Source organism: Schistocerca piceifrons, chromosome 3 (assembly GCF_021461385.2).
Source record: "Schistocerca piceifrons isolate TAMUIC-IGC-003096 chromosome 3, iqSchPice1.1, whole genome shotgun sequence".
NCBI classification, from domain to species: domain Eukaryota; kingdom Metazoa; phylum Arthropoda; class Insecta; order Orthoptera; family Acrididae; genus Schistocerca; species Schistocerca piceifrons.
Window position 1 is genome coordinate 873348949 of NC_060140.1, and position 13410 is coordinate 873362358.

At 38.1% G+C, this 13410-nt stretch overlaps 1 protein-coding gene across 1 annotated transcript in view; it reads right to left on the minus strand.

Moving 5' to 3' along the window:
• Positions 1-13410, minus strand: part of LOC124789677 (exportin-5) — a 200615-nt gene that overhangs the window by 165508 nt on the left and 21697 nt on the right. The window contains exon 2 of the mRNA XM_047257112.1: positions 10459-10748. Coding sequence (XP_047113068.1) covers positions 10459-10743 — 285 coding nt within the window. The 5' untranslated portion in view covers positions 10744-10748. The remainder of the gene's footprint in view (positions 1-10458; positions 10749-13410) is intronic.

The following is a 13410-nucleotide window of genomic DNA, read 5'->3' on the forward strand; positions in this document are numbered from 1 at the left end:
TAACCAATTGTTGATATTCCTGATTGGAGTTTCTACTGCTTGATTTTGTTCAAGAACTTTTATTTTGTCAGTAAGGAAATTGGGCGCTAATTGTTTAAGTCATTCTTGTCACCTTTCTTATGAAGCAGTTTAACAATTGCATCCTTTAACGTGTTTGGAAAAACTCCCTGCACCGGTGATGTATTATGTATATCATTAAAGACATTATTATTGAATTGGAACAAATATTTTCAGAATTCTGGTTGAAATTCCGTCAACAAAACATAAAATTTTGTTTTTTAGAATTATTTTAATATCACTGAAGGATGTGGGTGCTACTTCTAGTTGCTTCAAGTTTAGTGGAATGATAATTTTAACACATTATCTTCCTTGCTCAGCCAAACCATTCAACTCTATTTTTGCTGCTACATTGAGAAAGTGATTGTTCAATGTGCTCATAACTTGTGAATTGTACGTCACAATATTGTCATACATTTTAATTGTTATGGAATCTTGTACAATGTTTGACTGTCCTGTCTCCTGTTTGACAATATTTTGTGTAGTTTTAATCTTACTATCTGTATATTTCTATGGGGGCATACATAACTCTTGACATTTTAATGACTTTACTTGAAATATTAGAGTACCTTTTTTTAGTATGCAAGCAATCTTGATTCCTGACTTACTCTAACCTTTATATAAAGTTTCCTAACCCTCTTACATATGAGATCTAAAATCCCTTACTTATCCACAGCTTCCTTTTTTCTTCGATGGGTCTTCTGGGTAACTTTTTAGGAAAGTAACTTTCAAATACTGACATAAATTTACTATGGAATAGATTGAACAGACATTAGCATCTCTTTTCTATATAGACACCATCCCATATCACCTCTTTTAACTTATTCTTAAAACACTGTACCCTGCTCTCATTAAAAAACCTCACTGCTTTGCATGAACCTGCCCCTAAGCTGCAAGACACTGTAGTGTTTATTTCCAACAATTGTGCATCATGATCAGGAAGTCCATTAGCAAATGAGTGCACATTAATTGTTTCAGCCTGAGCACTGGCTATAAAAATGTTAACAATAAGTGTCCTACTACCTTGCCGCACTGACTACTGATATTAGACTGAAACGCTCAAATAATGGTTCTAGTTCATTTTTCCTGTCCGTATCTTATACAAAATCTACACTGTAACCTCCACAAAGTACAAACTGTTTCTTCTTGCTGACAAGTAGCTTAATAATACATATTTCTCATAAATATGTTGAAAGATTCCTAGAGGGGATGTTTAGACTGTTAAATTATTAGATAAGTGTTTTTCAATGTTAATTTAACTTCTCCATCCCTGTGGCTACGTGGTGTTCAGAGAGAGACAGAATACCTAACACTTCAGGATTTTCCACATCTTCTATGCAAACAAGAAGCTCATCTATCTTGCTTTTCAGCCCCATAATTTTCTGATGAAACAAACTAATTTTATTTATCTGTGAACACCTGCATATTTTATAGATCTGCTCTCCTGTAATGTCTCTCAGTACTGTCAGTCTGTAACCTAACTCTAACCTTAAAAATGTGCACCTTTGAGTCAAGTAATCACAGGGATTTTGTCTTTTGTGCTTGTGGGCCGACACACTTTCTGCAAGATGCTCAGCTAATCTTTCCTTCCCCTCTTCTATTCAGGTGCAGGCCATGATTTGTGTATATCCACATCCCAATTGCTGTAACAGGCATGCACAGATGTAAGACTTTGTTTCAAACAAAAACTATGTGTTGAGCTCTTTGTTACCATGGCTAACAGCTGTGCTAAGCCAGAGCTGGTCGTGGCACTGTACAACCTCCACAAATTCCACATGATCTCCTCCTACTACAAGTGCTTCACAGAGGAAGACCGCACCGCAGTTCCTTCTCTAAATCCTCGCACAAACGAAAAAATGGCTGACATCGAAATAAGTGTCCAAGGAATAGAAAAGCAGCTGAAATCACTCAACAGAGGAAAGTTCACTGGACCTGACAGGATACCAATTCGATTCTACACGGAGTACGCGAAAGAACTTGCCCCCCTTCTAAGAGCCATGTACCGCAAGTCTCTATAGGAACGGAAGGTTCCAAATGATTGGAAAAGAGCACAGGTAGTTCCAGTTCTCAAGAAGGGTCATCGAGCAGACGTGCAAAACTGTAGGTCTATATCTCTGACATCAATCTGTTGTAGAATTTTAGAACATGCTTTTTGCTCACGTATCATGTCACTTCTGGAAACCCAGAATCTACTCTGTAGGAATCAACATGGATTACGGAAACAGTGATCATGTGACACCCGACTCGCTTTATTTGTTCACGAGACCAAGAAAATATTAGATACAGGCACCCAGGTAGATGCCATTTTCCTTGACTTCCGGAAGACATTCGATACAGTTCCGCACTGTCGCCTGATAAACAAAGTAAGAGCCTACGTAACATCAGACCAGCTGTGTGGCTGGATTGAAGAATTTTTAGCAAACAGAACACAGCATGTTGTTCTCAATGGAGAGACGTCTACAGACGATAAAGTAACCTCTGGCGTGCCACAGGGGAGTGTTATGGGACCATTGCTTTTCACAATATATATAAATGACCTAGTAGGTAGTGTCGGAAGTTCCATGCGGTTTTTCGCGGATGATGCTGTAGTATACAGAGACGTTGCAGCATTACACAATTGCAGCGAAATGCAGGAAGATCTGCAGCGGATAGGCACTTGGTGCAGGGAGCGGCAACTGACCCTTAACATAGACAAATGTAATGTATTGCGAATACATAGAAAGAAGGATCCTCTATTGTATGATTATATGATAGCGGAACAAACACTGTCAGCAGTTACTTCTGTAAAATATCTGGGAGTATGCGTGCTGAACAATTTGAAGTGGAATGATCATATAAAATTAATTGTTGGTAAGGCGGGTGCCAGGTTGAGATTCATTGGGAGAGTCCTTAGAAAATGTAGTCCATCAACAAAGGAGGTGGCTTACAAAACACTCGTTTGACCTATGCCTGAGTATTGCTCATCAGTGTGGGATCCGTACCACGTTGGGTTGACATAGGAGATAGAGAAGATCCAAAGAAGAGTGGCGCGTTTTGTCACAGGGTTATTTGGTAAGCATGATAGCGTTACGGAGATGTTTAGCAAACCCAAATGGCAGACTCTGCAAGAGAGGCGCTCTGCATCACGGTGTAGCTTGCTGTCCAGGTTTCGAGAGGGTGCGTTTCTGGATGAGGTATTGAATATATTGCTTGCCCCTACTTATACCTCGCGAGGAGATCACGAATGTAAAATTAGAGAGATTCGAGCGCGCACGGAGGCTTTCCGGCAGTCGTTCTTCCCATGAACCATACGCGACTAGAACAGGAAAGGGAGGTAATGACAGTGGCACGTAAAGTGCCCTCCGCTACACACCGTTGGGTGGCTTGCGGAATATAAATGTAGGTGTAGATGTAGATCTTCTCCACCAAATTCTCTGTGCAAGGCCCTATGTTCTCTGTCGTCTGGCTAAGCCTCACACCTGGTTTCACAATGCTTGTGACCTGGTGTTCTACACCTAGCTTTTCTTGTACCATTTGGTCTACCCTCCCTCCCCATGACTGCTGCCTAGCAGCAAGACTATTTTCCCTCTACTTGGTTTTTCTACCAGTCTAGCTTTCAAGTCATTCCTATGAGTCTGCTGCACTCTACTTTCCTCAAAAACTGGTTTACGTTCTTCTCCTATTTCAGGTGACAAGTCAAACTGATTGCTAACAGGAATCTGAAATGTGACTTCTGAAGTTGACTTCTTTTTTTCTATTATTTTTCACATTATCCAAGCTCCCATTATCTCTTCTGCCCCTCAACCTATCTAATTCAAAATACACCATTTCTAATACTTCCTGAAGCACAGAAATCTTTCTTCCTAATTCCACAATTTTCTTTTCACACCTATATAATCTACAGCTCAACAGAAAAGCCTGATCTGACACTTTACTGGCTTCCCTGTTACAATCACCAAGTGAAACACTAATACAAATGGTTCTCCCATACTAACTAACCTCCGACAACATCCAAATCTGTTACACATGATGGTACTTTTACAGTAAACTAAAAAGCACAACACTCTTGAACTGTAATAAAATAATCATTAATAAAACCTTTATGTTACAGTAAGTTGTACAGATAACTTTCAGGCAGCAGTCGACGTAAAAAACACAAGGATGTAAACAACACATATCTGTTCACTGTCTGCAAGTTTCATGTAGCAGAAGACATGAAATGAATTAAAACTAAAAGGTGTGATATTTTTAACAACAAAATTTAAGAAAACCTAACTTGCAATTATTTATGCCCTGCAATTCTATTGTCATAAATGGAGAAGACTTTAATCATCTAACAATTGATTAGGGTAATCACAGTTTTACAAATAGTGGGTAAGCCATCTTGTGAAACAACACTCAATGCCTTCTCTGAAAACTACAAAAAACAAATAATTCAGAAGCCTTCCCATATCGAAATTATTTTAGATCTAATGGTCATAAATAGATCTTACTTCTTGGATGGTGTTCACATTTAAACTGACATCAGTGACTGAGAGGTAGCTATTGCAAAAGTGATTATTAAAGTAAAAAAGGGCACTTATACAAATAGATTTACACACCCAAGTAAGTTGATAAAGCGACAGTAATGCCACATCTGAAAGAGGAACATTTATCTCTGGGCAGGATCATTTAGAGGAACTCTGGCTCAAGTTTATATTGGATAAATGTAACAGTATCATGAGAAGGAAAGTTGCCACTGCTCGCACTGTGGTTTCAGTTGCCTGAGACTGCACTCGTGTGTGTGAGTTGCATTTGCGTGCTCGCAGTTTGGTTTCAGTTGCCTGAGACTGCAGTCGTGTGTGAAAGCTGCATTTGCGTGAGTGTGTGCATTTGTGTGTCTATTGTTGACACAGGCCATTGGCCGAAAGCTTTAGGTGTGAAAATCTTTTTGTTGCGCCTATCTGCGACTCAGCATCTCCACTATATGGTGAGTGGCAACTTTCCTTCTCATAGTATTGTTACATTCCATCCAGGATTTTCTGTTATACTGGATAAATATAAACCTAGTAGAACAGTTTGTGATAGGAGGGACCCTCAATGGCAGTTGTTGGCACAACCTTTGGTGCCATGTGGGCCTGATTTACATACTTACTTAAGCTCCTATGCTAGCTCATCACGTGACATGACAGCATCATTCCTAGCAGCAAAAGTCAAAACTATAGTGCTCTTGACATTGATGTTCATAGGGTATTTCACCAGTATGAATGTCTCCCCTTTCCTGACATGCCACACCAACAAAGTGTGCTTCAAAATACACATTTTTGAGAGTACATTAATTTTATGTTCACCTCTTCTTCATTTACGCATCGTGAATATTGTCTCTTTAGTTCCAACGGTTTACAATTACCATCTTAAAATTTCTGTTGCAAAATTGTGCAATACGATTAGTAAAGAAACAACATTCACAACATGTAAATAAATGTGAACATCTGAAATACCGTAGAAAAATAAACACCTATGAAAGCAACTGGCTGCCGTTAATTCTTTATAAATTATCTTCAGTTTCAACGGCTGAAGTGTTTCAATATGTCTGCAAAGGACAAGAATTTTTTACTAATGTTAATACAAGAAAGAATAGAAAAACAAGATACAGCAAAAAGACAGGCACTCTCAGTCTAGAAGCAATTAGCCCCAAGGGGCGGGTACTTGAGGATATGCTACAAACAACAGATCTTATACTGTTGAACATGGGTCAAGCCACACATTCTAGTACCACTACAGGTTCGTCTACAGCCACAGATCTCTCCTTCTGCTCGCCCGCTCTTGGGGACACTGCTGAGTGGGCAGTGGACAATGACCTTCATGGCAGTGACCATTTCCCTATCTGGATCCATCCGCATAATGGAGCAGATCCTAAAAGAAAGCAATTTTTGGGCACAAGCATATCGTTGGCGTGTTTGAAATTTACTTTGCTAATATCCACAAGCACTATCAGCAAATATATTTTTAAAAATATTTGTCCAAAAATACTAATTGCATAGGCCTGGGTTGTTTCTATAACATTTCACAAATTGATCTTTGAATTTAGCATATATGAGCTGTATTATGCAGAAACCAAACTGGAATAATGTGAGCAACAAACTGGTGATTGTCTGAAAATGCATCACAGGTGGAGTACAATGTGAGTGCCTCGCTCTCTCTCCCATTAATTTCTTCCATGGGTCAGACTGAAACTAATCATGGGCCAGATCTGGCCTGCAGACTGCTGGTTGCCCATCCATGGTCCATTGTGTAGAACAACTTCTACAGAAACACTGGATATTGCACAATATGCATAAAACAGAACATAGCTAGATAGAAGTGAAATGAAAATTTACTGTCAACAGGGCAATGTCTGAAGATCTTCAATAACTACTGTAGCAGAATGTTATTCAAAGACCTCTCACACATCGCGAAGAAATTCTTTTCATATGTGAAAACTATCAGTGGTCCTGAAGTTGGTGTCAAGGCATCATGGCACTCAAAGATGATACAGGAACTGAAAATGAGGTTAGCAAAGCAAGGGCAGAAATGCTTAACTCTATTTTACATATGTTCCTTTAAAAAGGAAAAGACCAAGAATATTACCCCAATTTGATTCTCACAGCATTGCAAAGAAGACTGATGCAGATATTAGTCAGTAGCTCTGAGCTAAAACAGTTAAAAGTTAACAAAGCTCCAGGGGATGATGTAATCCCAATCACTTTATATACAGGATTTGTGCTAGAGTCTGCCCTTTTTTAACCATAACATATCATATAGATCACACAAAACAATGTCCCTAGTAATTTGAAGAAAGCATAGTTCTCACCTATCTACAAAAAGAGAAACAGATCTACAAGAAGGGTGACAGAAGTGATTCTCAAAATTGTCTTTCAATGTCTCTGACATCCATCTGTTGTAGAATACTAGAAAATACGTTGCAGAATCTTAAAAAATATTCTTAGCTTAATTGCCCCTATCCCAACTAATGTGGATTCCAAAAACATTGGTCAGGATAAAAGCAACTTGCAATTTTCTCACACGACATCCCGAAAGCCATGGATCAAAGCAGTCAGGTAGATGCAGGATTCCTGACTTCCAAAAATCATTTGACTCAATACCACAGCAACACTTATTAACAAAAGTACATGGGATACCAAATGAAATTTGTGACTGGGTTGTGGTTTTTTGGTAAGGACAATGTAGCATATTACAAGGTTATCTAAATGATGATGTATTCAAGTATAAATCCAAAATGAACAAACTATATACCAATTATAAGAGGAAGTTTCAACGTTTTCAGCGGGCAGCGGCAATGGTTTCAGAAGCGGCCAGCAGAGTTCGCAGGGCAATAGCGCCATCAATCCGTTTCGCTGTCAGTTGTGAGAGAGAGATGACAAGTGTGGAGCACAAGGTTTCCTGCGTTCCTGAGTTCGTGAAAGGTGAGCAGCAAATTGCAGTGCGGTGGGTATTTTGTACCAAATTCAGTATTCAACCACCAACTTGCATAAGCATTAGCTGTTGGTTTAAGCAATTTAAACAGACAGGGAGTGTGTGCAAAGGAAAAAGTATAGGATGACCACCTCAGGGTGATGTCCGACAGATTCAAGGAAGTTTTGTGTGCAGTCCCACTAAGTCTAACAATGAAGCCAATCAACTGAATGGAAAGTTCAGAGAAGGCATTTGCTGTACAAGCCCTACTGATTGCAACTTGTGCAGGCTCTCAACCCCAATGGCAAAGAGAAGCGTCTAGCATTTTGCGGTTATGTGCCAGCAAAGATGGAGGATGACACATTTCTACAGCGTGTAATTTTTAGCAATGAAGTGAAGTTCCACCTTAGTGGAAAAGTCAACAGACACCAATTTGCATACATTTATAACATTTAACACATTTCTAATTATTAAATAATTACTAAAAATTACAAATTATTACAAAGTATTAAATTTATTAAATTGATCTCAAACATTATGAAAAAAACTTTGAAACTTCCTCTTTTCATTGGTATAAAGCTTGTTCAGTTTGGATTTAGATTTGTATAAATACGAAGTTTTGAAAATTGGTCCATCATTTAGAATAACCCTGTATTTTTGTTGGAGAATCATCGACAAAAGTAGAATTAAAATGTGCTGTGCCCCAGGGAAGTGTGTTGAGACACTTGCTGTTCATGTTGTATAATGATGAATTGCTGTACAGTATTATGTTAACTTCAGACTTTTTGCAGATGATGCAGTTATCTATAATAAAATACTGTCTGAAAAAAGCTGCATAAGTAACCAGTCAGATCCTGGTTAAGAGCAAAGATTGGCAACTAGCTTCAAATGTTCAGAAATTTAAAATTGTCCACTTCACAAAAAAAGGTGACTTATCTGATGTCCAAAAAGATTAGTGTACATATGCTGTAATTTGTCTTGTTAAGGTAATGCTTTCTTTTATTCTCTTTTGATTTGTATGCAGTTTTCTGGCACACTGTATGCAGTTTTCTGGTACACATTTTATCATTTATAATGAGGTTGTAAGCATTATTTTTTGCTGTTTTTCTCTCTGACTTTAATTCAGATGTTAGATTTTCTTTAGTCAATGGATACTTTATTAGCCTCTCTAGTCAGATTCAAAACTATGCTTTTCTGTGTGCTTTTGGATGACAAGAGCTGTTGTGTGTTATACAGTCTGTGGTTCCCTATTTTCAGTTGATGTTGAATTTGTGCTTTGGTCCGTTTCTTGTGATTTAGAAATCTAGAAAATTTATTTTACAATTCTGTTCATGTTTAATTGTAAATGTGATATTTTTATGTCGGTGACTATGAGTGGAAGATGTCTATTTCGTTTTCTGTAACTTCAAATAAAATTAATGTATCATCTGAATATCTGAAATAGAATGGGACTTTGTTAGTCCACTTTGGATGGTAGTTAAAATTTTTTTCTTGATATGGTGAACAAAAATTACTAGGTAGTGTACCAGCAAGGCAATTTCTCATTGCATGTTCTTGTACATATAGTTGGTTGTAAAACTCATAGTTATGGGAACTTATAGTTATGGGAGAGTGACAATTTTAATGGAGTAGTAAATTCTTCTATTTCAATTGCACACATTTTACTAAGTGTATATAAGCATTTTGTGCTGCAAGAAGTTTTAACAATTTCATTATTATTTGTTTCTTCCAAGAATATTCTTCCTTCTGTTCTGACAATGGGACAGACACTCAGTCATTGTCAATAGCATCTGGTTCTGTGGGTACTTCTTATATTAAGTGAACAAGATTTGTTGGGGTTAGATGAGCAGCTACAAAAATGTTACAGGACGAAGAGGGCGTTGCCTAACATTTTTACGACATCAGCGAAGAGTTTTATTATTTTTCTCTCTTCTTTAAAATATGCACAATTTGAGACATCAAATGTGAAACAATTTGGTATTCTGGTAATACAACTGCGACAAATGGGAATCTAAAGAAGAACTGTGTAGGGCAAAAGTCGTATGGAATGAAGTCATATGAAATTTACTGTTTTTCAGTATTATTTTGCATACGAGTGAACTACTTTAAACAAGACCAGTACAACTTGCCACAGCAAAGTCTGTTCACACAGATGGATAAACAGGAGACAGGCAAGTGCAGCAGGAAGGAGAGTAGATGGTGGTGCAAGGACCGCAATATTGGTCATTGTGCAGTTCAGTGCTTCCAAGATTATCACACCAAAAGTAAAGAAATTATACTTAATATATGAGAAAGGCAACCATTCACCTACATCTGACCAGTGTGTACCACATAGAAAAACGTAACAGAAAACAGTATTCACACTAGCTTTCAAGCTCTTACTCTTTTTCTAGTAAAAGTACACACATCAAAACATACAGCCACACAGACGCTGAAACATACACTACCACAGTAGCAGTGAGATTATTTTTTTGTATACATGCACAAAGCTTAAAAGCCATGCAATTGATACTGGCTAATTACTCCACAAGGTGATAAGAGTGTCTCCTTCAACCAACTGCATGCAACAGGAACACTGGAGAGACCAATTGGGAGCACATGTCGAAAAATGTGCTGGTTGAACCTCTAAATAAACCTAAGCCCCTGTTTAAAAAGTACTGCTTTATCCTACATTCAAGTGATTTTAATGAAGGCTTTTATCATCTGCACATAAATAGAGTAGTTCACACGGTATTGATAAGTATGCACGATTCCTAATGTTTAGTGCTCTTTCCCTCTATATGATGCCTTCCTTAGTCCTATCCTTTACCTTGTTTCTATGTTAAATGTAACAACTTTGCCTTCTATGAATACGTTTTTGTAAAAAGTACCAGGAAATAACACATACACACAGAGATTATTATTATTATTATTATTACTGTTATTATTTAACTGTTATGCAGAGTGCTCCAAATTTGCAGTTACTACAAATTTTTGGCATGTGATTACCTTAATAAAAAGTTTTTCCTGTTGTGATATCTGGTTCCATCGGTACTTCACACAGTGTTCCATTAGCTGTAATCCAAAGTGACGTACAATATGAGAAACTTCTGTGTTTCGGGCCAGGTAAAATCCACACTGTGCACACAGCGGTGATGTTTCCTTAAACTGTTCACAGGTCGTGTATGCATCGAGCCTCTGCACCTGAGGCACGCTTGGGTCCATCATGAGCTCCACAAGACGTGCCAGATCCGTAGCCATCGCTGAGACATCAGCTCTTTCAGGACCTTCCATTCTCCCTACACGAAACAATGCAGAAATTAAAACCAACACAAAATGTAAACAAAGAAACCACAAGTAATCTCAAAAAAGCCAACAGAGACTGCATTTAACTAGAAAAAGTGTCACAAGAACTATACCAATTTGTTAATTCTATTTGCACTACTATAATCGACTGCCTTAACTGAATAACCAAGGAATGGTGAGCACTTACAGACAACACTTTAAATGGCATATATAAAAAAGTATACGATTATTAAGAAGAATATGTGTTAAATACAGTGACAAAGAGATAATATTCAACGAATGAAAAATTACTTCTCATCTTACATGCAAAATCATCAACAGGAAGCAAAGCATACTGGGCAGAGCAGAGTATGTTGGCTTTTGCTTTAATACCTTACTTTTTTATGTTGACTGGCAAGAGCAAAATGTAACTACAAAGAAATTCTTACGTTTCCCAAGTGCTTAATTTGGTTATGTTAGAAGAAGTAACTTCGGTTTCAGTTTCTTATAATATAGAAGGGGCTATCTAATGAAAATGAGACTTATGGAAAAAGGTAAATCAACTTTTATTATTCCAAAAGTATCATCACAACTGTTAATACATTTATACCACTGTGAGACAAGATGGTCAATGACTTCACGGAAAAATGTTTGCTGTTGCCTAAGGGACAATGATTGCACTCAGGTGTCTACCACTCGGTATGAAGCAAATACCATGCGGAGGGACTGAGACTGTATGGAGCACATGCAAGGGCCCACACGTTGCCAAGGTTGTTTCCATTAAGATGCAAAAGTTTCACTGGGAATCCCTGTCCAGCTTCCTTGACTAGCACTCCTGGAAGAAAGGATTTTGAAGAGACATGCCTTAGCCACAGCCTGCGGGATTGTTTCCAGAATGACATTTTCACTCTGAGTCACAGTGAAGATTACATTCCATGCAAAATACGTTAACTTACAGACTTGCACATCTCCATGTATGACAATTATTTCTGTGGTAAAAGTAGCCAAACCTAAACATTTTAGCAAGAGCACTATTTGGTTTTTCCAGTGTAGGTTTTCATCAATATGCACACTGAAACACTTGGAACTTTCTACCCTGCTTATTATTCCTTGTTGGCATACTATGTTAATGAGAGAATGGGATCATTTTGATGGCCCAAAACTGGAGGCACTGCAGCTTTTCAAAGTCTACAGCTGGCCCATTTGTTCGAAACCAAAGAGTAAGTTTCACATAAACATAATTTGCTATATCTGTTGTTGGTGCTTCTTTGTTTGGGTTCAAAACAATGCTTGTATCATCTGAAAACAGAACAAATGTTGCCTCCTGATTCAAATAAAATAGCAGATGATTAACATAAAGTAAGAACAATAGTGGGACTCCCACTTTAATTTCTCTCCACACACGACATGGTGTCCCTCTTTTTATCACTCAAACAGCATATGTTAAATTTTTGCATTCTGCTTTAATAAGAAGTAAGCCTTCCTCTGCGGAACTATGTATACCATAAAAATGAAACTTCTCTAATAAAATATTAAGGTTGACAAAATCAAATGGCAACACTAAGTCAAAGAAGATCCCAAATGGTGACGTTTTATCATTGAGAGATTAATGAAACAAATTATTTTTGTATCACTGAAAGATTAATGAAACAAATTATTTTTGTATCACTGAAAGATTAAGGAAACAAATAATCACCAAGTACTTAAATGACCGCAGTCTACTGAACAATAATCAGCATAGCCTTCAACAGGCAGAAGTACAGAAGTAGCGATACTGGCTTACACCAATGAAATAGTAACAATCTTGGATAACAACAACAATGCTGTGGGAGTTAATTTGGATCTTTCTCAAGCTTTCAGTACTGTTAGACATGAAATTCTTTTATGTAAGCTGGAAGCAATGGGGATAAAAGGAATAGAAAACAGGTCGTTTCCCTCATACTACTAAAATAGATAACACATTGTGGAGCTCGCATCTGTTCATTCTGACCATAAAATCAGATTAGTATCTGATGAAAGGATAGTTGAAACAGGTGTACCCCAATAATATGTTAGGACCCCTTCTGTTCTTTATTTACATAAATGACACACACGCACACACACACCCACGCACGCACACACCCACGCACACACACACACACACCCACGCACACACACACACACACACACCTCACCTCAGAAACTGCAGCCAAGATCATGTCTGCAGATGACACAAGCTAATAGTGAAATAATGGAAAGTCCAGGTTGGAATGTCAACAATACTATGGAAAAAAAAAAAAAAAATAGACTGCTACTCACTGCAAAGATGGCATGCTCAAGTTGCAGACAGGCACAACACAAAAGACTGTTACACACTGAGCTTTCGGTCAAAGCTTCTTTAGAAAAGAACACACACAAAAATTCACACAAGCAATCACACCTCCCACACGACTTCTATCCCCGGCCAGCATTCTTGCCGGAGCAGGCAGAAACAGAGGTCATGCGTGCGAAAGATGCACTTGCTTTGTGTGTGCAGGCAGAAACAGCGGTCACGCGTGCAAAAGATGCACTTGCTTTGTGTGTGCAGGCAGAAACAGCGGTCATGCGTGCAAAAGATGCACTTTCTTTGTGTGTGTGTGTGTGTGTGTGTGTGTGTGTGCACTAATACTTATTTCATGCATCTTTTCAGTGGTATGA